The sequence below is a fragment of the Melospiza georgiana genome, chromosome 3, assembly GCF_028018845.1.
Source record: "Melospiza georgiana isolate bMelGeo1 chromosome 3, bMelGeo1.pri, whole genome shotgun sequence".
NCBI lineage: Eukaryota > Metazoa > Chordata > Aves > Passeriformes > Passerellidae > Melospiza > Melospiza georgiana.
The window spans coordinates 94,777,470-94,805,180 of NC_080432.1; the positions used below are offsets into that span (position 1 = coordinate 94,777,470).

General features: G+C 42.8%; 3 protein-coding genes across 5 annotated transcripts in view; 1 reads left to right on the forward strand and 2 right to left on the reverse strand.

The window, feature by feature from the left end:
• COLEC11 (collectin subfamily member 11) overlaps positions 1–10,097 on the reverse strand; it is a 44,309-nt gene extending 34,212 nt beyond the window's left edge. Inside the window, exon 1 of one of the 3 annotated variants that reach the window (XM_058020026.1) lies at positions 9,740–10,097. The gene's annotated coding sequence lies outside the window, so the exon portion shown is untranslated. Of the gene's footprint in view, positions 1–1,713; positions 2,503–9,736 lie in introns of those variants that run through there. The other 2 variants (XM_058020025.1, XM_058020024.1) reach the window with 2 other exon arrangements.
• On the reverse strand, positions 10,093–17,007 carry RPS7 (ribosomal protein S7). Its single transcript, XM_058020027.1, has 7 exons — positions 16,945–17,007; positions 16,327–16,408; positions 15,942–16,013; positions 14,273–14,416; positions 12,639–12,703; positions 10,830–10,980; positions 10,093–10,208 (listed from the first exon to the last, which is right to left on the reverse strand). The coding sequence occupies exons 2-7, from the start codon at positions 16,399–16,401 to the stop codon at positions 10,131–10,133; spliced, it is 585 nt and encodes a 194-aa protein (XP_057876010.1). The 5' UTR covers positions 16,402–16,408; positions 16,945–17,007; the 3' UTR covers positions 10,093–10,130.
• Positions 17,008–20,295: 3,288 nt separating this feature from the next.
• On the forward strand, positions 20,296–27,611 carry RNASEH1 (ribonuclease H1). Its single transcript, XM_058021523.1, has 8 exons — positions 20,296–20,432; positions 20,509–20,639; positions 21,112–21,315; positions 21,863–21,962; positions 22,230–22,284; positions 23,357–23,441; positions 24,940–25,064; positions 27,151–27,611. The coding sequence occupies exons 1-8, from the start codon at positions 20,323–20,325 to the stop codon at positions 27,235–27,237; spliced, it is 897 nt and encodes a 298-aa protein (XP_057877506.1). The 5' UTR covers positions 20,296–20,322; the 3' UTR covers positions 27,238–27,611.
• Positions 27,612–27,711: the final 100 nt, after the last annotated feature.

The following is a 27,711-nucleotide window of genomic DNA, read 5'->3' on the forward strand; positions in this document are numbered from 1 at the left end:
CATCAAGGGAAATTAAAATAGTGAGACCCTGACCACACAGCCTTACGGGAAGTGTGGTTCAGCTGTGAGGTTCAGCCAGTAGTGAAATGCAGTGCAAAGCACAAACTACACTTCCCAAGAGACACCATGAGAATATTTTTGGCTAAACTCTCCTGGTTTTCAGCCAAAATAATTTGACAAAAGAACTGAACTATCCCAGAAAACTGACACTTCTCTTTAAAAAGCTACTCTGCCAAAAGTCTTCCTACTTCAAAAGGATTCTCGTTCAAGAATTTTTGGACAGCCCTAGAGATGACTAAAAAGAGCTTTAGAAACAGTGTAAAGTCACTCAAAATAATCAGAAAAAAATAGTCTTGAACATAGCATACAATTAGAAATCGCACAGATTTCTGCTGCACGTCTCTGTTGACTGTAGAACGATGTCATGTTTCAACTGCTATTCTGACTACAAATTTAACTCACATATCTTTCATGTTTTGACTAAACAATAATTTAATTTTAACAGATATATCTAAGAATTTTATGAAAGAGAGTAAAAACATTTTTAAAATGAATACTCACCTTGTGAGTCTTACTTCTTGTCTACAACACTGGCACACCTTATCTATGCTGCATCAGCAACATACTAAAATTTTAGGGATAGTATCATTTTAAAAGTGTCAACTTTAAATTAGTGTTTGTTTTATATTTTCTGATTACTATAATGCCTTAAATGTTCATGACCATGTAAAGAATCACATACATATTAAATACAAAGATCTCAGCTACAGAGAGGAAAACACAGGGAAGCAGTTTTTACATTTGTAACACTTTGAAAATATTTCAATACCCAAGAATCAAAGTGTATTGGTTTTACACCAATCCACAAAGGCATAACATTTCCAGTCCAGACACTGTTTCGCTGTATGACAAATTAAGTTAGGTATTCTCCACAGTGATTTGATTTTGCTAGAAAACAATCCTCCTCCAAAATTTACACATATGTATGCACAGAGGTCAGAATGGAAACTTGCAAATCCATTATGAATCCTAGTTTTCATAGCTCATGACTGAAAAGCAGGCATGTGCCTGGCTGCTTACTAAAGTATGACTTAGTCTCACTCATTCCTGCTCACTTGGACCAACATTTTGTATTATTATACACCCACATATGTCACTAAGAATTTCTGCATGGTACTACTCCCTAAATGATTTGGTTTTCACCAAGATTGCTCTTAATTATCCAGTGATGTAATTCCAGCCCTTACTGGACCTTCACTTCTGCAATGTCAGTCTTCATTCTTTGCTTTGCAGTTGTATTAAAAGATCACTTTTCAAAGTGGAAAACAAGACAACTGCCTGTGTCTGTTACCAGGAATTACAGCTCAGGAATGGAGTAAAATAAGTTTCAATTGTAGGAGAAGTTAAAATTCATGTACTGTTTTGTCCTTTCCTGCTAAAAGGAAAGCAAGCTCTTCCAATGACATATGTACATTTTAGATACACCCCCCTCCTAAACTAAACTGGCATTCAGTGATCTAACCCACATGGGTGCTTCTCAATAGAAAAGTCCAATGTTATCCAATAGACTCAAGTAAGCTTTTTTCCTTTACCTTCTCCTTCTATTTGGGGATTGCCAATCATATTTTGCTATATACAAAGCAGCTCCCTAACAAATATCCAGACTTTTTCTTCTACATGTTTTTACAGAGTAAAAGCATTAAAGTCTCTTACCTTATGGCTGCTGAGAGAATGGGAACTGCACAACGCTCTGTGCCTGCAGGGACACTGCACAGATGAACCTCATTGCTGCTGTTTACAGAAGTCTGACAGTTTTTAATTTGAAAAGAGGTTGTCTTTTTCTTTTCGACAGTTCAACAAATCAGACAAAACAGTTGCAAGTGTTATCTGTAAACAGCTTCCTGTTTGAAAAAGATCAGCTGTCCTGCAGGACAATAATTAGGGAAGAAGTGTGGGAAAACTGAAGAGGTCCATGATGTAAGCTTTTTATTTTGGGAATGTACTTTTTTGGGAATGCACATTTACTTTCCCCTCCTCCTCTCTAGCAGAGAACCCCTTTTTAACCATTTACATCTATTCAGCTCTAAGCCATGCATGCACATTGCCCCAGCACAACACTTCTCTTGCTTTGCTTCAGTGGATATGAAAACACATGAAATGCAGCACTGAATGTGATCATCTCGTGTGGATAATTAACACACTCTCCCCTTGCTGAAATTCTCTCTATGCTTGCAATTGGCTACACCATTCTTGACTTTAGTAAAACAGGCAACTGTTTCAGAGCTATGTCTGAACACCCCACAACAATGTAAATACTAAATTATCCACATGGCAGGCATCTTCACAATATTTTGTGGGTTTTTTTAAACACCTTTGATACAACATTAGTGCTATTTCACTCTAGCTTCTAAATAGTTGTAGAAACCTGGTTTTTACCTTAAACAGCTAGACTAGTTTGAGGCCTGGATAAATCACAGTGCTCCATATACATTCAAGCAGCAAAAAAACTGGGGCCAGTTGATTCTGGAAAATGGGATTTTGAGAACACCCCCCTCAGTTACAGCAGTTTATACTTCAACAGATATAAATGGCTTCACTCTCCATTTCCAAGGCAAATAGAGAGTATCACTTGTGACTATATCAATTAATACCCTCTGATGAAAAGCTGCTGTATTTGTAAGACTGTAGCTCTAATAGCTACAAAAAAAATCCTGTGAATCATCTGTCTCCATCCATCTCATGCCACTGTTCCCTCCTCTCAGCTCTTCCAGGTAGTAACATTTGAGGGGTCATACTCTAAGCAAGTACCCAGTGGGCTGGGAGCTTGGATAACCCCAATATGTGACCTTGAAAACCAGGGCAGGAGCTAAGTGCAGTAGCAGGAGGTTCCTTTCCATTTTCCACATGGAAAGTATCAGAACACAGAAAAGGTTTTAGACTGAGTGCCTAGAGAAAGCTGCAATAGAATCATCTGTGTGTTCACTTCTTTATCACTTTTCAGATCTCTTTTGAGGTGTAGATCCACTCCACTGCGAATTTTGTGCTGTGGTGGGGCTTGCAGTACAAGCTGATGACACAGTACTGATGTACTCTCTTTCTGCTTTGCTCTTGACATTATGTAGCCTCTCTCCCTAAGCCTGGAGAGTGCGGCCTTCTTGCCCATGACAGCTCCTGTTTTGTTAGCCCACAGCACACACTGACCAGCTTTAATGGCAAAGAGAAAAACAGATACAAAAAGAGGTAGTGATGTCTCAAACTCGGGACTCCCTGTGGACTGCCTACATAGAGGGTTCCATGCTGGACTGGAACCTAGCTACCCTCCTCCACTGCTATGAACTCCTGTGTTTTCACACACACCAAATGGTCACGAAGAGTTAAGAACCAATGATCTCTTCCTCAATAGATTACCTCAGTAAAGAAAGGGCAAAATAGTAGAACATGAACATAACTGTCTAAGGACCATGCAACTCTAATTTTAAAGTTCATTTTCTATGCACAAGGCCCCATCAGTTCAGTGGGAGCAGAAGGCAATTAGCAGGACTGGGCCCTTGCAGCACTCTGTTGGCAGAAACTTGCCAAGACAAACATTTTATGTAAAGAATGCAGCAAAGTGACTGTAGTCCAAGCCTTTGAAGATCATATTACCATGGCAAAGACAACTCCATTTACATACATATCTACTCTCCCTGTAAACACAGGAAAATAACTTTGAGGCCAGAAACAGAATTCAATAGAGAAACAGCCTTTCAGGGAAAGCTGGTAGAAAAGGTAGGACTCAACACTGGGGAAGCAGAAAAGAAAACAAACATAAATGACCAGTGTTCAAAAGGAAAGGGCAAACACTATAAATGCAGTGAAAGAGCTTTCTCTAGAAAAGGGAGAATAAACAAGCACATGGTTTTCTTTCACATGAGAGAGAAAGGCATAGTCCCCATACAGAAGGGCATAAGTAACCTTTTCCCACCCCAAAATCCAACTGGAAACTGTGTAGCCATATTGGTGCATCATCCCAATCAGGCTAATATGTGGAAACTGGGGTACTGATGCATGGACCGTGTGGGAGCAGCTTAGGTCATCACCAGGTCAGAACAGCTGCTGGTTATTAAGTTCTCTATCATGTTAACATGCCTCTCTGGGATACCCAAGTGTTTGAGCTACCCTTGCTGGAGAGAGAGGGATAGCCTCCAGAGGACATAGTATACCAGTACAGAGGAACAAGGAGCTCCTGGACAAACTGAAACACAGAAAGGAAGCCTGAAGTGGGTGGAAGCAAGAATGGATAGCTTGGGAGGGGTAGAGATGTCTGAGCAACGAGGGAACGTGTTAGGAAAGCTAACCTGTCCTGAGAGAATTAAATCTGGCTAGGGACATCAAAAGCAAGAAGAAAAGCTTCTTTAGGTACATCAGTGATAAAAGGAATACTAAGGAAAATGTGAGTCCTCTCTGCAGGGAAACAGGAGACTCTTTTGACAGGATCAAGAGATGGGACTGTGCAAATCTCATGAAGTTTAACAACACCAAGTGCACTTGGGTTGGGGCAGGCAATCCCAAGCATAAACACAGACTGGGCAGAGAATGACATCTGGATCCAGAGCAGCCCTGAGAAGAACTTGCTGGCTGATGAGCAGCTCAACGTGAGCCAGCCAAGTGCCCTTGCAACCCAGAAATCCAACCATATCCTGGCCTGCATCAAAAGTAGCATTGCCAGCAGGTTGAGGGAAGTGGCTCTGTCCCTCTACTCCTCTCTCATGAGCACCTACCTGCTGTGCTGCATCCAGCTCTAAGACCCCCAACATAGGAAAAATGTGGACCTGTTGGAATGAGTCCAGAGGAGCGCTAATGAACATCATCAGAGCTGGGCTGGAGAACCTTTATAATGAACACAGGCTGAAAGGGTCAGGCTCCTGAGAGACCTTAGAGCACCTTCCATTACCTAAAGCAGTGTAGGGCTAAAAGAAAGCTGGAGAGGATTTTTTACAAGGACATGCAGTCCTTGAGAGAGGAACTTTTTACAAGGACAAGGCAGAAAGGCTTCAAACTGATAGAGGGCAGGTTTATATTAGATACTATGAATTCTTTACTGTGAGACTGGTCAGACACTGGAACAGGTTTCCCAGAGAAGCTGTGGATGCCCCATGCCTGGAGATGCTCAAGGCCAGGTTGGATGGAGCTTTAAACAATCTTATTCTAGAGGAAGGTATCCCTGCCCATAGCTAGGAGGGCTAGAGTAGATAATCCTTAAGGTCCCTTGAAACCCAGACCATTCTGTATTTCTATACAGCAAGACACCAGTTGGGCCAGCTACTTCAGCTTGATCCACTACACAATTTTTCTCCAACCTCTAAATTCAGGGTAAATACCACATTGACACAACTACAAATGGAATTCTTGGATTCAAACCAAACCAAAACCATGCAGATAAAATCCAACTGGTTGTAAAAGGACAATAAAAAGTTTTTAGAAAACAGAAAAAAATATGCTAATACATTTTGGGAGCATCCAGGAAAATTTTTCTACACTTTTCATAGTTAGTTAGCATTATCTTTCTATCTGTAAGAGGATTAAACACAACACCTATTTAAAACACAATGGTTATTAAAAAATCTTAAGAGAAGATGACAAGGCTCCGATTTTCCCTTTGGTTTAGCAAAGCATGCAATGGTATCAGCATTTCCTAATCAGATTTTTCCAAAGGATTAAAATTTCCAATACCCAAACTCTTTAAAAAATCAGTACCTGAGATGAGTTGCAGGAGCTCAGTTTATTCTAGGCATCACAAATGCTGTTCTAGTTATTGAAAGTAAGAGCTGACTCAGTAAGCAGCCCTTTTTAGGCCTCCCAGGACATCCCCAAGAAACTCCAAAAAGTAGCAAGGAGACAGAGCAGATAGAGGACTCCTCCATGGTACAAGCATGCACACAAGCATGCCAAGTGCAACCCCTCCTCTGCTCCCAGGGCAGCACAATGATGTGTCCTATTCCCTTTGCTTCACAGAACAGTATCTGTTTGGCCAAGAAAATAGGAAACAACTTTATTAAGTGTTAAGACAGTCCTGGTAAAACACAGCCTGTAGATCTGTCTCTGTGAAGATATCCACCTGCCATCTGACTATCTTAGCACTGCCCCAGAATCTCTGTGGGTAGAGAGCAAAGCTCTCCTTCCCACCTCTTCTGTGCAGTGCATGAGATGTAAGGTGGGAAAGATCAGTGTGGCCACGCCAATACAATATTAACTTTATTTGTAACTGGGTAAAACCTGGCCTTCTACTTTATTAGCAATGTGGAACTATTTTATTTTTTTTCATAAAAATTTTTAAGCAGCATTCACTGCAGCAATTGTGCTTTTTCTGTTAGTCATCTCTAAAACTAGCATAATCTCCTCAGTGCTTGGATTTAATTCTATTTTTGCTGCTCCAGGGGCAGATCACAACTGAGCCACACATGTTAACTCAATAGACAATAATTAGAAATGTTATCTATTAATCATTTAACAACACCAAGTAGCAACTGCATGACACTAAACTTATGATTTTCCTGAAAATAAGAGAGTAACTGGAAGGTAGAAGAGATACATGAACTCAAACTTAACAAATCCAACAAACTTTCTCCTCTTGATGGTAATACATAAATAAAATCCTCTACTTGCATCTCTGTAGGAAACAGAGCACTAGTACATAGATGTTCATGTCAGCAGGGTTTTCACAGGAGCACCCTTAAGGCAGGCAGCAAGGGGCAGGGTAAAGGCACTTTGTTAAAGAGCAGTGAATTATTCACACAGATCAGTGCTGCAGTCAGCCCCTACTGGACACAGGCAAATTCACACTCCCTCATCAGCCTCACCACCAACCTTCATTTTATGAGCCTTCATAACTTTCTGTAATCAACATCTTTTTTTCTGTCATTCTGATAAACGTCCAGTGGCCTAGACAGCACATCCCACAAACTAGAGAAGGTGTAGCTTTTCAGCATTGCTCTGACCTTCAGATGTAACTGAGAATCAAACTCAGGCCTATCACTTGGAAAATTCAGGAAAAACAAAGGAATAGGACATTAATTATTTCAGTCCATAATGCAGAAGTGATGGGATTTCCTTTGAATGCTGCTTGGCATGAGATCATACACTGAAACTCACCAGCTGTTCCCATTTACACTCAAGAGGCACTACTCAGACATGATGTTATCATATATCAAGTTGCCCTATTAATAAAAGATAGGTCAAGCACTTACCACCCAAAACTTCAGGCAAGTTCTGTTATACTACAATTAGTGACACATCTGTATACCTTTCTGAAGAAAAATCACCAGGGATCAGACCTCCTCACAGGCAAAAATATTTGAAGACATTTTGAAAGAATTCATATGAAATAAATAATTGAAGCTTTAAGATCAGGCGAATGTCTCATGAGCAATTAACAGATGTAAAGCCCTTACTTCTCATTTGGAGCTACTACAGGAAAGAACTTCAGTATATGGCTGTGTTTGCACATTGGTAGTACCCACATATTATTGCTGCAGTCTTGGTACAGAACGCCCCACCACTCTTTCACCCAGAGCAGCTGACAGAACTCGTGATCAATCGCACGTTCAGAGTTCAACTGTGCCAGCATGTGAAAGGTATGGGAAAAGTCTAGCATCATCTCACATGGAGTTTGCTTAGGTTAAGGTAACATTTGACACCAGCATTCCAGCAGCCTCATTAGCACTTGACCAGATGGCATCAAACTGACTTTCCAGATTGCAGGCATGCACTTAGTATGCTTGTCAAGGGACAGAGGGAGTTGTCTGACTGTATCACTGACACAAACACACGAGGGAGTCTGTAACGAGAGGTAAACTAAGACTACAGTCCTTTGCAAGCACACAGCCTTCTATTTTTATGCCACAAAAATTCACCTCGTCTTGTAGTTTAATTGATGTAAAAGCCATAGAGCTTTGACAGTGTTATCCTTTCCCTCAAAGAATTTGCTTATGGGGCCATCGTGAGCCTTTGCATATCATATAGTTCAAGAGGGCTTGCAACAAGAGCCAAGAAAAATCTATAGCCAGCTGGCAATGCCTGGGAACGTTTGCAATCTTTCTGTTCAGTTTACTGGATTTATCCTCCCCCGCTCACCCCCTCCCAGTGCTTCAAAAGAAACTCGACTGACATTTTTATTACTATGAAGAGATGAAACCTGAGTTACATTTCCCTATAAAGCAGGAAATGCTGTCTAGCAAAGCCTGCTGAGGATCACCTCTCCTTGCAGAGGTTCCACAGCCCCAGCAGGCTCACCAGCCTTTAACTAAAGGTAGTTAACATCTGCTAAGTCTCCAAATACTCCCCAAGCTGCTTCTTCAGCCCACACCAGCCAAGGTCTACTTGCACAGGCTGCCATCTGTGACTGTTTTAGAGGAAAGCTTACTAATGTGTCTGACTCAAGACTATTTAGGGGGGACTAGACAAGGTGGCATTTCCAATCTGAATAATATCCATTTTTGCAATGAAAACTTGAATTCAAAAGTTATGGGTCCTCTACTGTAAGATCTTTTACAATTATTCTCCACACACACAGACAGGATTCAGGGTTATTATATACCTGCCAACTCCTCTCATCTAATTCTAAGGGAAGCTGATGCATTCACTTCTGCTGAATCATTCAAGATGAACAATAAGTAGTCAAGGAATAAATAAGAAGTTATACCCCAGAGACAGAAGTTTGAAAAGGAGATAGGAAAGGCCTTAAGGTAAACAAACTTCTTCAAAGATACAGCCTGCTTTTTGTGCAAATACTCAAGCCTTGTCAGCAAGTAACAGGAAATTAACTACTAATTGCAACAGGGCAGGTTTTCCTTCTCTTGGCATTCCTGGCACCAACAGTAACAGCACAGGGCTATCTGTCCTGCCCTACTAAGTCATGCTTAAATTTTGAAGTCTTAATTTTTCAATGCAAAAGCAATGCAGAACTTGTTTTAAAACTTTTAGCTCTCCATAGCTAAAGAGGCATCAAATGGGAAGCAACCAAAACTACTGTAAATGGAAAAGGGAAGTAAAGATACAAAGATCCTCAGTGAGTGGTACTTCTCCATCTACCCTCAGGTAGAAAAATGCCAGTTATTAAGTGCTCCTGTCACACAACTTGGTCCCAACTTAGCTCTTCACTTATCAGACTGACTCCAAAATTAGTTGTCTTCTACTGTGATAAATTAAACACTTACTCTTAATACTATGTTTAGTACAATCAGGTAGTAAATTCATGTAATTAGCTCAAAACTTTAAATGACCAACATCACCCTGAGCTTGTGTAAAGGGTTCTTGTTAAAGATACTGCATATCTTTATTCACAGATATTCACCCACAGATACTGAAGTCAAAAGTGTTGTGTTTCTGAGACACTGTCAGCCTTCAGATACTGATGCATCTAGTTCTTCCCCACCTCTCCCTGTATCACTGAGCATGTAGAGAACCATGTTAAAACAATCTAAAAAAATATTTCTGAAAGCAAGATGAATACCTAAAAAACCTGTCATTTTTGTCCAGTGATATAGTCAAGCACTCAGAAGTAAAAATTCCTTCCCATTTCAGTCTGAAAGGTGAGAAGCTACAGAGCCTGCTTTTAGGTAAGAACTCGCAAGGAATGCTGCCAATTAGAGCAAGTTAAGTTACCTCAAAAATCAACCTATACCTCCCCCACCCCATTTCCTAGGAATTCAAACCCCTTATCCACATGTCATTTCTACACATTTCATATGTCACACACCACCTGCTAGTTGACTTCCTCCAGTGTCAGGAACAGGTAGGTCTCCAACTGCTATCTTGTGTGCAAAACTCAGAGGAGTTCCATTGTTCTACAGTAATTCTCCTTATTTCCCCCAGCTGAGATTTGGAATGCTTAGGTTCTTCAGTATGAATTCTTTTTGCAGGCTCTGGACTCTTTTTGTCCAGTTGTGTTGCAATAGTGCCAAGAAAAACCCAAGAGGGCTACCATTATAATGGTAGCTGGGGAGTTAATACTTTGATTCACAGGTGTCACTCTCCAGACAGCAGAGAAGTCCCATGAACTAGTTAATCCCCACCTGTGTTTATGGAATTCAAAATTTAAATGAAATTACTCTGTTATATGAATAGTTGTTTATTCAGCCATTTTTTGCATTTTACAGCTGGAATTCTGGAAATTCAAACACCACATCTTTGCCTGTGAGCTTCTTGTACACACCAGAAAATGTTTCCACCTGTGAAGACAAATAAATCTTGCTTATACATGCTGTGTAAACAAGTAACTCTAAGTAAACATACTTAAGGTACTATACTATTTGCCAGTGTATCTCCACTCTGAGGCCAATTATTTTCTTCTATATTAAGGTAGCTGAGGATTTACACAAAAGATACATTTCCTCTAGAGTATATGGGCTCTCTTTGATTTTCAACAATGTGAGACCCTAAGAGCTGAGCAGGCCTGAACACAAGCCTCCCATTTCAGAAAAAGATCAAGCCAAGTGCAGGCTTTACTGAGCACATGTGTTTCAGGTCAAAACTAAATGCTTCACTTGAAAAACAACAAAAACACAAACCAACCAACCCAACCAACCCCTATTCATACAAAAAACCAAATAAAACACTCTCTGGTCCCATGAGGGAACCAATATAACTACTTCATAATCCAGGGGCTTTGGCAAGTTGAACTAGAGCTTTAGCCCAAAACTCTTTTGCCTCTATTTCAGCACCTTACTCCAAATACAAAACCAAAGCATCTCCACAAGCCAAAAGGCAAGTCTTTTCCTGTATCCCTAAGCAGTCTCTTGGGGATATCAGAATGTCCCCCCCACTTGCATGAGAAAGTTTTTTTAATTTACCTTGTGTTCAACATTGTTCTGTTGTGCTTTGTCCAGATGGACTTTTATAAGCCTGCTGCCGTCCAGTTTCACGCGGATTCTCTTGCCCACGATTTCACTGGGGAAGACCAGGTCCTCAAGAATGGCATCGTGCACTGCAGTAAGTGTACGGCTGAAATGCCACATTTAGAGCATTAAAACACATCCTCGTGGAAAATTCCAGTTTGACAAGGTTTAAATCTTCCATAGCTGAAAATTCAGAGGCGTTTTCTCTCTTTAATGCCACAGTGTGACAATACAGCACTATCACAGGGCATGCAAAAAGAAAAGCTGAATTCTACAGAGTGCAGAAATTTAATGACTGCACAAGAAAAAGTAGCCAGGTTTCTGACCTTCTAGACCACACACTCATTTGTGGCAAGAGCCCTAAAACATACTTTATTTCTACACATTTAATAAAAATTTAAATCAAAACCAAATTGCTCCATCTGCAACTCTGCCAGAGACACTGACTGGAAAAGTTTAAGTGGACAAGTATCCTCAGCTGCACAGAGTACATTCATGGGAGACTCAGTTTTGGAAACACCAATTTCTTCATCTGCCTAAAGCCAAGCAGCTTAGAAGACCAATGTAATACAGAAAAAGACTAGCTGGCCAATTGAGTCCATACTTAGAAGACTGTTTGAAATTCACATGTGTGTTCCTGAACTGTCCAGAATTGAGCCAACACGAGAAAAGATGGCCCAGGTTGTTTTACATGAGTCTAGATGGATTACTAAGTCTGCAGCATCCTAATCCAGTTTCAGGGCAGTATCACTAGTAACCAACACCTGTGTCTACAGCAGCACTTCACACCTGCCCACACTGGCATAGCTAAGGGAGACAGACAGACATCCACAACAACAGAGCAGCCTGATCTCATCTCAGGCTGAGACGGGGGCAGTCCTGCACACTGGCCCTTCCTCATGCAGAAAGTGGCAGCGTGCTACTCAGACACAAATGCCAACTTCTCTAACCACTGTGCAGTGCTAATTTTAAAAGAACACAGGCAGAGTCTTCCAAAGGCAGGACTGCAGCTAAATTAGTATTGTGAAGCTGTACTTTTAAAATTCATGCCTGAAGACTGCAAAATACACATGACACAGGTATAATACTGGGGGAGCAGGGAGAAGCTACAAGACATGCCACATGTCATAGAGGACAAACCTTTAAGACACAGACTTACATAATGACATAGCAACATACAGATGAGGCACTGACATCCACAGAGACGTAGCAGTGTTGCATGTCTAGCAATCCAGTGACTAGATGAGAGCAGGGAGGCCATTTAACACAAATGACTATACTATTGCTATCAAATGCATATCCAGAGGGACTAGTACTCATACCTACACCCCTCCTCAGCCACTCTCTCCCTCATTGCATCCCCTTCAGTGTGCCAGCCTTGACTTCTGCACACAGTCTAACATGTGATGTGGAAGAGGCTCTTCCTACAACTTAAAAGAAAATAGTTCTTGTCAGCACACTGTGGTAACAGAGACAGCAGGTTGGGTTCCTTAAGCCAGCACTGACAGCTAAAAATTTGCTACAGCTGTAGCTGGAAATACAAATAGAGTGCTAAGAAATGCAACACAGTGCCCAAAGGTGACCTTTCTACTGAACACTTTAGCAGTCAAATGACAGATACAAAGCAGTACTTCAAGCAGTAGGAGAAAGGACAAGACCAGCCAATCACTTAAATGACTTCTCAAAAACTCAACTAACCATTACTTGACTAAACTACCAGGCCCAAAAGAAGGCTGTCATACTGAATCAGTATCATTTACCAACCTTCTCGGACGCTTTTGCTTGTTTTTTGTGCGGCTTTTTCTTGTTGGCTTGGGCAGAATCCTTCTCTGTTAAGGCAAGAGAAGAACAAAAAGGCATTTCTCAGTATTTGGTGGTTACAATGAATTCAGAAACATGCACCTTTTTCTCCCACACTAGAAACCAATGCATGAAAAGCCAAAAAGGTAGACTTAAGTATGCTGAAAGTTACATCAGCATTAGAAACTAGAGAACTAGAGTTGCCTGCAGAAAGTGATGTGCTGTACTGTTATATTTTTTAATTACTACTCTTGTATTCAGGGCACTGAAATAGCAGACTTGTACTTTATCTCCTCTCTCCAAGAATACAACCACAGTATTTTACTATGTCTCATCAGCACTGTGAACACACTTCTTTGGGAACAGAAATCCCAGGGAATTTCAAACTTCTGTCAGACTGAGCCTCTGGCGCAAACCAGAGTAGTGCACTGAGTTCCACAGACAGCTAGGTGACATCTGAGATTGAAATGCTAGTTCTATTAGTAAGATCTATTGCACAATCCAGATCAAATCCTGGCTTAAATATAACCTGTTCCAAAATTAGGATCTAAATGTTAGGTCAGTAAAACTTATTTTCTACTTTCCTACTGCAAGTGTAGACATTTTAAAACATTCTAGATGCAGTTTTAGCCACCTGCAGTATTTTCTACCATCACATCACAGCTTCTCCATGACTGTATTCATGATGGGGCTACCATTATCCAAATTGGGTCATGTCATACTCAAAATCACATGTTCCCTTCTAAAATAGATTACTGAATTGATAAGGAATTCTCAAGGGATTACAGAATCTAAAAAAATCACTGAATATGCTGAGTTGGAAGAGAAGGACAAGGACCATCGAGTCCATCTGCTGGCCCTGCACAGAACATCCCCACAAGTCAGACCATGTGCCAGAAAGTAATGCAGAAACATCTCACAGCACTCTGTCAGGCTGGTGCTGTGACCATTCCCTAGGGGAACCTGTTCCAGTGCCCAACCACCCTCTGGGTCAAGAACCTTTAGGTGAAGCAAACCAGAGGCACTTCATTCAAATAAATCCTCTTGGTCATATAAAGACTCAGGGTAAGGTGCTCTGGATCTAAGAATTGCATTAAAAATTTTCAGCTAGCTTCATTTTAACCAGATTCCTAGTTTGTCCAACCCTTAAGTACTGCCCAGAGATCCCACCAACACCTTTTCACCTTAGCTCCTGCCATATATTTAGAACTTGCATGAGTTTTTTTTCCTCCTTTCCTAGTAAATTAAATTTTAAGTGCCTAGATTGCCTAAGTGTAGCAAAGCTTCTATTAATATTTGCTCCCTTTTATTTTAAGCTTTGTGTGTCAAACTTCTGAAGGAGTAAGGGTGGCCAGAGCAAAAAAGTAATATCCTTCATGAAACAACTTTGCATCTCACCAAGTTTCCACTGCTGCCAGCTGAAAACATTTTAGCTAACATCCACCAGACGCTCATTACATTTCCTGCTGGTACAATGAATTACTATCACTGTTACCTTGAATGGGTAATGCAACACTGGAACATGCCTGAGTGTGGACTAGATCACCCCTAGATATCCCTTCAAGTCACCATTTTTGTGATTCTAAGGGGTTTTTTACCTGAGCAATGAACACCACATGTTTTCCACTAAACTTCTTCTCCAGCTCCCGGACTAGCCGCACCTGAATCTTCTGGAAGGACTTCAGCTGAGGAACTGGTACAAAGATAATGATGGCTTTTCTGCCACCACCTACTTCAATTTCCTGAAACAAAAGTACAAAGTAAGCATTAACTGAGGGTTGAGAAGTAATGTTTGGTTTGACCATGAATCCTGAGCACAGGTATTGATAGTCTTGCTTCTGACTCCATGGGGCAGGGAGTGCCTCAGAGAGCAGTACCTGCCTTAATGCTCTACAGAGAAAGCACTGACACAAAAACTTTTATCAGAGTACTTGTTTCGCTGTGGAGGAGTGATTGGGCCATACATCCCACCATCCCTTTCAGAATCACATCCTCTGAACAGCAAGTCCCATTCCTTCTGAAAGATGAGACTCAGGTGCTAGTGCAACTATACTGAATGTTTACTATCCCTTCTGCATTTGTGCTAATACAAAGTTTCAAAAATTAGTTGCCTCTAATGCAGACTCCAAAGTTTAGGGGAACAAATCTTTTAATCTACTGCTTCATGGAAATCACTTCTGTCAGCCACTTGCCTAGGACTGCATCCCTACTCAATCAAAACATGTCACCCCTCCAAATACCAACAGGATTACAATACACTAGGACAGGTTACTTCTCCCCTGGTTTGTCTCTCCAGTAGTTAAACCCAAAGTTTGCATAGGCTTACAAGGCACTTCTCCCATGGAACTGGCTGCAGACACATCCTCATTTTCCAACAGAATGGAAGGATGGATTGTTCTTCACCAGCTACCTTCTCATATGAGCCAATTCAGATGCCCATGGGAGATTTCTCACAAATAAAATCAAGCAGCTAAGTAAACAACAAAGACTTTTCTGAAAGCATTTCACTAAGGACAGATGGCATTGCTGCACTTCCACACAGATGTGGTTTCTTCTGAAGGCCATTCAGCTCATACCTGATACATGCTGCTTTCTGCATTCCCAGACTTTTAACTCGACTCTAAGCAGTCAGGATCCTGTGTCTGTGTACTGGTGAGGCTGGGCAAAAACCAAAGGCAGCCCAATAAAGTTTCTGATTGCAGTGACCTGCTTCATTGCTGCCATCCAGTCTCCCAGGCTGACAAATTCTAACACTAACTTTCCTTCTCCTTTCCCACCAATTGCCGCCTTCTTTTTCTTTCTTGATGGTTCAGCTGCCTGCACGATCTAAAACTAGAAATGTCCAAGGAGACTAAGCTACACTATCAAGTCAGTCCATTGCCTCAATCCATCTACTAACTGCACCTAAGAGATTCAAACAATTTTGTTTTTTATGAAGAGTATTGCAGTTTATGTTTTTAAGTTTCTGTAACACCTACATTTCCAGCCAGTATCTACATGCAAAAAGGAAGTTTCACACCCCAAACCCAGTCTGCAGAGACACAAAGTAGAGCCATCGTTTTCAGATCAGCTCCTAAGAAAAACACTACTACAGAATCCTACACACTAGCAGCAAATACCAGAAGATAAGCTACAGCAGCACATAACAAAACTATCACAGGCCACAAGGCTTAAGTCACCATTCACCTAGGACATTAATATCCCCAAAAATTAAACATACACAGAACAAGCCACCACCCAGCTGTTAGTGGACAAGGTCCAGCCTACCTTAGCTGCTGTGATGTTCAACTCCCGCAGCTGAGCCTTTAAGTCGGAGTTCATTTCCAACTCCAGCAGAGCCTACAAAAGTGAAGTTGTGGAATAATCCATTACACACACTTCAGTTCATGAGAACACCTGAGACCAAAGTGTGTCCACAGTGCCAAAGAGCAGGTATAGACTCTTAACCACAGCCAGTATCAAAGACTTAACTTCCGGTAAGACATACCAACATCCAACAAGTTTAACTAATGGAAACAGAGGAGGACTCAGTTCCCAAATAAAACTAGGAAAGAAAACACGTTGGCAGGATTATCCTCAAAGTTTAGGGTCTGGACAACTATGTCCATAACTTGAAGTGAGCTACCAAAGAGAATAAGGAAAAGCCACGTACCTGGGATATACCAGACTCGAATTCATCTGGCTTTTCGCCATTAGGCTTCACAATCTTGGCGCTAGAGCTGAACATGGCCTTTCTGCAATGCAAAAGAACACTCTGGCTGTCACCAAGCACGTGTCACCTGCTCCAAACACAGCCAGGACTCCCCAGTCCGGCTGCGCAGCCACACGCTCCAGAACTAAGCCAGAGGCCGCCCCACGGGCCGGGCCAGCCCCAGCACGCCGCACCAGGGGTGACGACCAGGCCACAGGAACAGCGTCCCAGGGAGCGCGGGGCCTGCCCACCTCGGGGCCCGCTGCAAGGCCCCGGCAGCCCGGGAAGCGGCCCCACCACGCACAGAGCCCCACGAGCGGCTCCACGGGCGAGCGGCACTCCCGGGCCCGCTCCCGGCCCCGGCCCCTCCTCCCGCAGGGCGCCGCCGGCCGAGGGAGGAGGGAAACCCCGCCGGCTGGCCACCCCCGGCCCCGGGCGCCTCGGCGGCCATCGGGCCCCGGGCTGGCGGTAATCGGGCGCATCCCGACGCCGCGGTGCCGCGGGGGGCTCCGCTCCACTCCCGGTCCCGTATCGCGGCGGCCCCGGCGGGGAAACGGCGGCCCCGGCCCGGGCACCCACCTCGCTCCGCGCCGGCCAGGAAAAGGGGGAGCTCTCGCGAGAGCAGCACAGATCGCGGCCCGGGAAGGCGCTGGCCCCGCCCACCCGAGTGAAGCCAGAGCCGGAAGAAGGGCAGGGCGGGCGCCGCGAGCACACCGGGTATCCGCGGCAGTGAAGCCCGAGCGGACATTTAGGGTCCTGGCGCGGGGGGCGCGGGCTGGCACATGCGCAGTGCCGAGGAGCACGGTGCCCTCCCGGCCCGCCTCAGCCCTTTGCGTTTGCTGCGGTAGGGAGCGAGGGAGAGGCGGGGAGAGCCTCCTCTGCTTGGCTCTGTCCCTCGCTGTTACGCCGCGCCCTCGCCGTGGGCCGCCCCTGCCGCACCTCTCGCAGCAGAACTTTCAGCCTGTGGTGTCGAAATGGTTTGAAGAGCCGCCAGAATGTCGTCCTTGGCACCGCGGTGCCCTCGGTGTGCGCAGCCCGCGGAGGAAGCGCGGCTCTGCCCGCGCCGCGGAGCTCCCCCTCTCCCTCCTTCCCTCTCCCTCCCTCCCGCCAGAGCTGTGCAGGACGGCAGCAGCCGCCGCTCGAACAACAGTGGGAGAGTGGATGGTGTTTTTCCCTGCCCTCTCCGTTACACCATTCCACGTTAATTCAGTGCTTTGGGAGTTCACCCTTTCAGGGCGGAACAGACGTGACGGAGCAGGGCTGGCACAGTCACCCCCGGCCTGCAGCGAGGGGCAAGAGCCGTGGCAAAACCCATGCCAGGGAGCGTGCTGGCATCCCGGGAGTGTGGGCAATCGCCTGCCAGCACAGGGCAGCCTGGCTTTGGTTTTTATTTGCCTCTGTAAACGTGACCTGTCTGTTGCTTCTGCTAAGACAGTGTCCCAGTGATCACAGTTACCAGACTGTTATTAGACTAGAAATAATGCATGAGTCTTCAGCTGTGTTCAGGTACTACTAACTCAAGATGAGTGTTCTGGGGTCTCTGTCATCAGTGGAAGCACTATTATATACTGTGTTATTATCTAACAAATAACACTTGCACACTGATAAATAGAACAAGCTGTACTTTTTAATTTCGAAAGAAGTGACTTGCATGTTGATTCATGTATAAGTGCCTGGCTCTATATCTATCTGAAGTGGAGCTAAAACCATGCCTCAACAAAAAATCCCCATCTTGACATTTCCCTGTTGGCTGATTTAGATTTTTTGTTCAAGGGTAAGTCCCACTTGGAGGCAGGTGTGCAACTCACCTGTCCAGGGATGTTAGGCCCAGGAATGGGGTTCAGAGCACTGGTTCTGTGCTTGGATTCCCTGGATTACTCCAAGAGCAGCCAGCTTAAGCTTGGAGAAACACAATTGCTATTACCATGTAATGCTGTGTGTAGTCTCTCACTTTACAAAATGCAATAATGGAGTAATAAACCCTTGTAAACAAAAAACTGACAAAGACACCAGCATCCCACACTAAACAACCTTAGCATCTGCAAAATGCAGCTCATCATGTTTTCTAACATTTGTGGACTTTTCACTAAATTTATGATAGCCAGAAAACGGGTTGTTCAGTGCTATTTTTGTCCCAAGTCACTCTTCTTTCCTAGCATTAAGTCAATGAATGGGAAAAACTGCTCAGCTCATACTGATGGCCAGGATTAGTATTTATAGAGATTTGGTTTGGCTAAACAATAGTGATCAGGACCTGATTGAAGAGTACCAAAAAGAAAAATAACATGGAATCGTCTTCTCAGTCCAGCAGTATGCACTCAGTTTATACTGAGAAACCACGCATGAGAGGGAGAAAGAGCAGGTGATGTGTGGGTGGATCAAAACATGACTGTTCAGAGCATTAATGAATAAAGATGAGACTATCTGCAGCTTCCCATCTCTACATTGTGAGTGCTGAACAGACCAGGAGGCTGCATAACAGCAACGAGGAAAAAAGGTGTAGAGAGATGTTTCCTCTTGGACACTGAATTTATGTTAGGAGAAGGATGTAGAGTGATTAGTGTGCCTGGTACCCAATAATGCCTGGTAGTCAAAATATCCGACAGGTTTTTAAGAACCACTGTGGACCTGTGTGATCTTTAAAAGAAGTTATGTCACTACAAAGTATTGCAAGAAGGTTCTTATGCCATTCAGTCTCAGAATGGGCATGATGAAGAAGTGGAAAGAATAAATTAGTCAGATGTGTAACAAAAGTATCCCAACAGCAGTAGGATGCAATGAGTATATGAAGTCTCACAAATGTGTTGGAAGAAGTACAGAAAATGCAGTAATTATATTTTCATACAGCCCTGACCAAGTTGTTTCTCAGTTCCGCCAAGGCCTGTCAAATACCTAAAGTCTTCAGGTTTGGGGGTTTTTTAAGAGAAATGTTATCCAATTAATACACATAGTAATTATGTGTAATGTTGAGCCCATTTGTTGGTTTTGCAACAAGGCAAAATTAATGCCAATGTTTCACATTCCTGGCATTTTACTGGGCCACCCTTGTAGATCTGGACACAGCATTCTGCAGCTCTGGCACCATCAGCTTTGTTACAGGCATCTCTACTAGAGCTGTGAGGGAAGTACAACAGCAGCTTGGATACTTTGGGCTGGTTCTGGAGGCGGCCACAGCAGTGCCCCCATCTTTGCTACTCTGATCTTGTCAGACCCAGCTTTGGTCTGCCAGTACATGACTGGTGCTAAGAGGATGGAGCCAGACTCTTTTTGGTGGTGTTCAGCAACAGGATGAGGAGTAGTGGCCATAAACTAAAACATGAGAAGTTTCACCTCAACATGATGAAGTTTTTTACACTGAGAGTGGGCGCTGCCTGGGGAGGTCGTGGAGTTTCCCTCTCTAGAGCCATTCAAAACCAGGACGTGCTCCTGTGCCACCTGCACCAGCTGACCTGCCATGACAGATGATGTCCAGGGGTCCCTCCCAACCCTAAGGACCCTGCTATTCTGTGAAGGTGTTTGTCCTCACTCCAGAGGCCACCTCGCCGCAGGGCTCAGCTGGATCACACGCACCTGGAGCCTGGGCAGCAGGATGACAACCAGCTTATCAACCTTGTTCAGCTCCAGCCTCTCGGACGTGCTGAACATGTCAGCGCACCTGAGAGATCTCCTTTGCACTTTAGAAATGGGGCTTCCAGAACGAGGTGGCTTGTGCAAAGCCGCTGCGACCTCATGCCTCAAACAACAGCTGATTTAGGTTTTAAAAACACCATTATTGGCGGGGGGAGGGAACAAAACCCACCAAACAAAATCGCCAATCAGTACAAAACCCTGCGCTGTGGCATTTTCTGGTACTTTGGTCTCTCTGGCGGCCCGTAGGAGGCCCCGGCGCTGCCGTGAGCGCGGCGGCCGCGCAGGCGCAGCGGTGCCGCGGGCCGCGGATGGCGGCGGGGCCGCGGGATGCTGCGCTGGCTCGTGGCCGTGCTCAGCCACTCGTGCTTGGTGCCCAGGGCCGGCTCCATGTTCTACGCCGTGCGCAAGGGCCGGCGCACCGGCGTCTACCGCACCTGGTGAGCGGGGAGCGAGGGCCGCGGTGGAGCGGGGAGCCCGCCCGGCCCGGCCTCACCGCTGCTCGCTGTGTTGCAGGGCGGAGTGCCAGGAGCAGGTGAACAAGTTCCCCTCCGCCAGCTTCAAGAAGTTCGCCACCGAGAAGGACGCCTGGGCCTTCGTGCGCGCCGGGCTGCCGGGGCCGCAGCAGCCGCAGCCCGAGGCGGCAGGTAGCGCGTCCCGCCGCCGGCGGGGAGGGGGAGGAGGGCGGGGGTCCGGCCGGGGGCTCGGGGCAGGCACGGCGGCTGAGCCCGCGCTGCGGCGGCTGCCGGAACGCGGGCACCGGCCCTGCTCCTTCCTCGTCACTCGCTCAGCGCCGTGGCCATGGCCTCCGGACACCGGGATGGATGTGCCAGTGCAGTGAAAGTGTTTCTGTGGTGTTTGGAGGGCGGTGATTGCTCTGTGTATGTGTTAAAGGTGTAAGGGCCCTTGCATGTCTGTTTCCCCAGACTTAGGATGAAGAATGACTGGAGTATTCTATTTCTTTTCGATAATGGTTTGGCGGGGCGGGGGGTGTCAGGTAACGGACTAACATTGCTAATAGTTGCTAACAACTGTTGTCTTTAGAAGCAGTCGTTTCAAATAAAATAAAATTTGATTCTGCTGAACTTCCTAACTTCCGTTTTTTTTTATTTTTGGTAGAGGCATTTGGTCCTCCGGTTATAACACAAGAAAATGGTAGCCAGAGAAAGGAGCCAGAGTTAAATACCATGTGTTGCAGTACTTGTAAAAGGCCATATGAACAGTCTACAAATGAAGAGCAGATTACAAAGCGTGTGAAACATGATGAAGTACACTCAGTGTGCTCAATACCAACAGTCAGTGAAGATAAGTTTTCATATATGGGTGAGGTCTTTGATCATTTCTTTAATTATTTTCATTGGTTTATTCTCTGTGACAAGCAACAAGTGTAACTATTAGAAAACTTATAGGGAGGTTTGTATATGGCAGCATTAGGCCCGTTATTTCTTTTTGAAATGAAAACATGAACCATGATCTGTTTGTTCACATTGTCTTTCAGTGTAATTTTGGTTGGTTTTAACTGGTATGAATACATAGCTTAATTATAGTGTTATAGGTGTGATTTTATGTGTGTCTGGGCTACAGATGGGATGTAGCTTTGAAGTTTTCAAGAAGACTTGAACTGTAGTGAAAAGTATGGGACTTGAGGCAGAAGTTCTTGAGGCTGATTGGTTTGACAGCAGGGAGGGTGTCAAGCTGTAGTGGGACCTGTGGTGCTCTGCACTGCTAATTCACATGCCTTCTGCAGTTACCTTTTAGAAGGGCTCTCTGGGATGGGAAGTTTTGGGGCTTAGTATACTGGCAAACATTTCTTCTACCTTAAATAGTCAGTGTTTTTGAGGAAGTGCTGATTTCGGTAATTTTTTTGTAGGTGACTTCGCAGTTGTTTATACAGATGGCTGTTGCTCTAGTAATGGACGTAAGAGGGCACGTGCTGGTATAGGTGTCTACTGGGGACCAGGCCACCCTTTGTAAGTAGCTCAATGGATTTTTTTTTTTTATTAATGTATTCTGTTTGGTTTTTATGTTATTTACAATACCAGCCTCCTTTTAAATATGAAGCTCTGTTGTTGAGACTCATAATGACAGTGTTATGAGACTGAGTCAGGAGATATTGATGGGAACAGAGAAAGCAGCCTTTCTGGGAAAAATCAACTGGAAATAATATTCTTGTCTTTAATTATACACCATTCTGAATACTTGGGATAACTAATCTACTATTTGTTCTTTGGACACAGAAATACCAGTGAAAGACTTCCTGGACGGCAAACTAATCAAAGAGCAGAAATCCATGTAAGTAGCAAGTGTCCTGAAATACTTCTCTCCATGTTAGCCTGCAGCTGCACTTCCAGGCCTATTTTAGCTCTGGTTTCCAGAAACCAGTATGGAGCTTTAAGAGAAGTTTGCAAAATATTCAGAGTTATGACTTCAAACAAATAGTTAACTTCAAGTTTTATTGGTCTTTTTTGGTTTTGACCTTGAGAATTTCCAAGTGCCACCAAGCACAGTTATTTAAACAGCCTTACATTAGAAAAGTCTCACTGTCAACTGTGTGTAGATTCTCTTGCATTTTTAATGTGTGTATTTCAGACCTTAGAGTGAGGGCTGCTGAGTATTGTTTGAGAGTCAGCTTCTTATGGTGGCAGGATCAGAGTATCATAACCCATAGAAAAATGTAAAAAGCAATTCTAGGCTCCTGACTAACTTCTGTTGACAACGGCCAATTTAGTCTTCTCTTTTCATTTCCTCTTAATATGTATTAGTATTTCCTCTTATAGTAATAGTATTTCTGCTACCCCACACTCCATGTTTGGAGATGAACTGAAATAGGCAACTGATCTGCTTAAAAACTTCAAAGTTCATTTTGGAGGCGGTGTTGGTGTGCCAGTGGTCAGATTTGTCACTGATTTGTCACTTTTCAGTTCTACATCCACACCCAGCCACTTCTCCCTGTGATATTTCAGAGCACTAAAAAAAAACCCCAACTTGTTATGGCATCCAGACTGTTGGAAATGATATGAGTACTTCCTCAAAGTTTTGGAGAAAATGCCTGGGTGTTGGTAGAAGTTTGGATAGTTGGAAAACGGGTCAGAGAGCTACTTCTTCAGCACAAGAGTTGGACATCAGAATATTACAAGGTTTTGTTTGCTTTTGAAACTTAGGTGCCTGCCTCTTTGCCTTTTTTATATTACAAAGGTGTCATCTGCAATGGGGATCCTCTACACTAAAACATGTTGATAACCATTGGTGGAGAGGTTACAGTAATATATGTAGTTCTGTGTTAGCATCAGGTACTTTGTTGGTATCTTAATTCCATGTGGCCAAAATCCTTTCTGAACTGTTGTTGTTTTGAAATGTTCTTAAGGCAGCCTGCAAAGCAATAGAGCAAGCCAAGAGTCAAAACATCAAGAAGTTAATAATCTACACTGATAGCAAGTTTACTATTAATGGTAAGTTAATGATTTTAATTTTCCTGATCCTTAAAGACACTGCATGCTTTTCCATTACATAAGACCCACAGAACATTCCTGGAGAGAGGAATGTAAGGAAGACAGTGCATAACTTATGACTGCTTGGGGGAAAACTTCAGAGTATCAGACATTGCCTGCTAACTGCACAAAATAGAAGTAGAATCAAAGCATCTGTTATAGTAAATGCTGACAGAAGTAACACCAGGATTTGTGTCCTGAGGTGTTCAGTGTGACAAAATCTAGGAAAAATGTTGTTCATGTGTAGGCTGTTAAGGCTGTACTCAGGAAATTACTTGGAAGTTGGTGTGGTAACCTGTAGGGTTTTTGTTGTTTTGCATGTATTGGAGAGGCTGTTTTTAGCACACACACACATCTGTGAAGTACATTCAAGTTCTCTTGCTTCCAAGCTTTTAGGCTACCCTGGAAGACTAGCCAGAGATATGTGCTCAGAGTATGTATTAAAATACCTGGAAAGCCTAATTTTAATCTCTATAAATACCATATAAAGCAGCCAATAGGACTTAATTTCAGAAAAAAAAACTTCTTCCTCTTTCCTCAAGATCTTCAGATTTTGTTCTTGTGATAATCTGGAACTGCCTACGTTTTTTTGTTGTTGTTGTTGTTTATTTGTTTATTTGGTTAGGTGGGGGTTTTTTGTGTTTTGCTCAGTTTTACAAAGGCAATACGTGTTTGTTTGTTTCCAGATTACTTTGGAGATTTGATTTTGTGGATTTTTTTTGAAATAACATTAAACAAAAACTTAGTGCAGCTTATGGCTGAAAATTAAATGTTGCACTTTTTGTCTTAGTCTCTTTGGTTTTGCTGGCAGTTTTGCCATTCTTGTTTAAGCACAGATATTTTGTAGATGTGTCTAGGAATTATTATTTAAAAATGCCAAAGAAGGAGGTTTGTAGTTATGTAGAGTTAGTACTTGTACTTACATCCACTTGTACTTAGTTAAGTACAAGAGGATGTAATTTGGTTTTTAGGAGGCTTTGCATTCAAGATTGGAGATTTCCTGTTTGGTTCAGGTCATGAAAGCATTAAGGATGTCTTACATTGTCCACACCAGCACAGATATTTCAAAAAAAATCCTTACTTAAGGAGTAATATAGAAAATTGCCTGGTGAGCAGTAGGCTTTGCTTACTGTATCCTCAAGCAAATCCTTAGCTTCAGTTTATTGAAGTTCATGAGATACTCTGCATACAGTGCATATATAAGATTGTAGTCTTTAAATTAAATATCTGTTTGGAAAAACAGGTATTGAATTTAATGGTTGGGTAATTAATGTAATAATGAAAAAATACACTCCTGAAAGACAGCATCAGAGAAGCAAACAAGAATTATCTTTGGTATCCAGTGTTTTTGCCTGGGACTTTGTACAGAGGTAATGTCTTGTTAAAAGGCTGTTGGCTCCATCTTGATCCTTGCTGGCTTCTTTAACAGCACTCTTATGGTGATACCCCCTTTGCACAGGTATTACGAGCTGGGTTGACAACTGGAAAACAAATGGCTGGAGAACAAGTTCAGGAGGAAGTGTAATAAATAAAGAAGATTTTGAAAGACTCGATAATCTAGTAAAAGACATCGAAATTCAGTGGGTAAGTTCCTTGTTTCTTATTCTTAATGACATTTTAAACATGTTTCTAGTAGAAACATAAAAGTGTGATCATGACTAAGAGGTTTGTAGAGCACAGTATTGTACATCCTTAAGTAAAACTGCAAATACACAGAAGCTGCTTGTTCTATTTAAAGCAAGTTACCAACATAACCTAGGTTCTTGGAACCAGTATTTCATTTATTTAAATGAATATTTGTATTTGTTTCCTGTCTCTTATTACTGCTTAGAAAATGCCTGCAATAATTATTTTTAGTTTGTTAGTGGTTTTAGTAGATGCAATTTCTGTTCCTGAAAATCTAACCTTAGAATATAACTGGTTTTTGTGTCATAGCTGAATTTCTGTATTTGCTTTTCAGAACTATTTAGAATGCTGCTTTGTTGGAGTAACTCAATTACATGAGTGTCTTTAAACTGGGAAAACTAAGTGTGTGTAACCCCAAATAAACCAACTCTAGTTTTATGTGCCTTAACTGCATTTCTTCTAAGGAAATTTAGTGCGAGAAGGTCTTTAAAATAACAATTTTTAAATTGCTTTGCTCTCCAGTAAAGAAGTAAATCAACAACTATACAGATATTTCTGGTAGAATGTATTTTTCTGTAACTTCTAATATCAGTGCTTAACACTTCAGGGAAATATATATTCCTTTGCCTCTTAAATTTTAGCCTAATTTTGATATAAGACCACTGATTTGAGAAAATGTGTGTACAGTTGACTTTGCACCTGTAATGGCATGTTTACTCAGCTTTTGTCTTTACTCTGTAGAAAACAGGATAATGTAGATGTTTAATGTGCAGTTTTTTAATGGGAATTTATTGCAGGTATTCATGTTGCTCTGTGTTACAGAGTTGGTGGCTGCAACTTACAGGCTGATTAGATTTTCTGTAGCTACTCCTATATTCTATTGAGCAGAAAGCATAAAAATTTAAAGACTAAATAAGTTCAGCTGTTCTTGGGAATATTTTACATAATTAAAAGATATTCCTTTATGAACACTTGTTAAAACTGAATCTCTTAGAAAAGGTAGGACAGACTTTGTTTCAGGAGGAGTGTGTGCATGCAGCGTCCTCCATGGGCTGCAGGCCCATCCCTGCTCCACTGTGGCCCTCCTGGGCTGTAAGGGGCACAGGCTGGCTGACCATGGTCTGCACCACAGGCTGCAGGGCGATCTCTCCTCAGGTGCTGGAGCACCTCCTCCTTCAGCCCTGACCTGGGTGTCTGCAGACCTGTTCCTTTCACATATTCTCACTCTTTTCTCTGGCTGTTGTGCTGCAGTTTTACCCTTTCTTAAACATGTTTTCACAGAAGAGCCATCAGCTTTGCTGATGGGCTTAGATGTGTCAAACTTTGGGTCCCTTTGGGAGCTGTCTGGATCTGGCTGTCTCTCATGTAGGGGCACTGCTCATGTCTTTTCACAGAATCCACACCTACAGCTCCCCACGTGGTACCAAAACCTTGCCATGTAAATCTGATGTCGCTTCACACCCACTTCATGCTTATTCCCTCTCTGATCTTGTCAAATAGCAAGGTTGGTTTTCTTCCTCACCTTCCTACTCCACCCTTGCTTCTGACAAGGATGGGCTTAGGGTATAAAGTTTTTTTCAGTTCCTAATTAATGGATAGACAAATTAAGACATCTGAAAATTGAGGGGATCTTTTGATCCTATGTATGTATCCTAAGTGAGTGCTGTAAGTATCAAGGCCTTTAGTGGAATAGAGGACTTTGGCTTCTGGGGAAAGATCAACTCAGTTTAACCACTGAATGCAGAAAGGTGGGAATTTTGAATTGGAGCAGTTGTCTGTATTTCTTAAAGGATAGGTGAGCTGGTCCTTATGCTTTTAATTAATTCCCATAAAGATGGTATCCACAGTTTGACAAGAGTTTCCCTAGAGGAAGAGAGACAATGAAAATCTCTGGGAAGAAAACCTAAGGGCTAAATATTAGGTGGGGACCTCTGAGGAGGTGCTCCTGTACTATCAGTGACAGAGCATTGCTTTATCAAATTTCATGTATCTACTTTACTCCTGGTTTCTTCCATGTCTAAACTGATATATTTTGTCCTGACAGATGCATATTCCTGGTCATGCTGGCTTCCAAGGAAATGAAGAAGCTGATAGACTAGCAAGAGAAGGAGCTTGTAAACCACAGTGCTGATGGCCTGGGACTAGAGACTGTTGCACTGGGAGAAAAGGGCCCAACATGACAGCAACAACTTGAACTGCTGTAATTGTTTTGGAGTTGAACTTTGAGCTGTACTTCTTTCTGGCCTGAAGCACTAACTATAAACCAACTTCTGGGAAGGAAAACCCCACATTTTCTTCTGTTGCATTTATTTTATGATTGAGACAATATTTAGTTGATGATCCTGAGTATTTGCTTTTTCTCCATCTATTGGAAAGGCTGTGGTCAGTGCTTTTAGCTGTGTTGTGTACTTATGGACTCACAGACAGGCTTCTGAAGAAGTAATTTTAAATCAAAGTGTTCTGTATTTTTCTCTTAATGAAATAAATACTTTTTTTTTTTTTTTTTTTTTTTTTTTTTTTTTTTTTTTTTTTTTTTTTTTTTTTTTGTGCAGAGGTATTTATTGCATCCCAAAATAGCTGGGGCAGACTTTGGGGTTGGTTGATT

Excerpts from the sequence above, each read along its gene's own strand:
- RPS7 (XM_058020027.1), bottom strand. The coding sequence starts at position 16,401 with ATGTTCAGCTCTAGCGCCAAGATTGTGAAGCCTAATGGCGAAAAGCCA. Across the intron at positions 12,704-14,272 it reads ATGTGGTGTTCATTGCTCAG|AGAAGGATTCTGCCCAAGCC; the intron begins GTAAAAAACCCC and ends TTGCCTTAACAG. Across the intron at positions 10,209-10,829 it reads AGAACAATGTTGAACACAAG|GTGGAAACATTTTCTGGTGT; the intron begins GTAAATTAAAAA and ends TTGTCTTCACAG.
- RNASEH1 (XM_058021523.1), top strand. The coding sequence starts at position 20,323 with ATGCTGCGCTGGCTCGTGGCCGTGCTCAGCCACTCGTGCTTGGTGCCC. Across the intron at positions 20,433-20,508 it reads ACCGGCGTCTACCGCACCTG|GGCGGAGTGCCAGGAGCAGG; the intron begins GTGAGCGGGGAG and ends GCTGTGTTGCAG. Across the intron at positions 25,065-27,150 it reads AAGACATCGAAATTCAGTGG|ATGCATATTCCTGGTCATGC; the intron begins GTAAGTTCCTTG and ends TTGTCCTGACAG.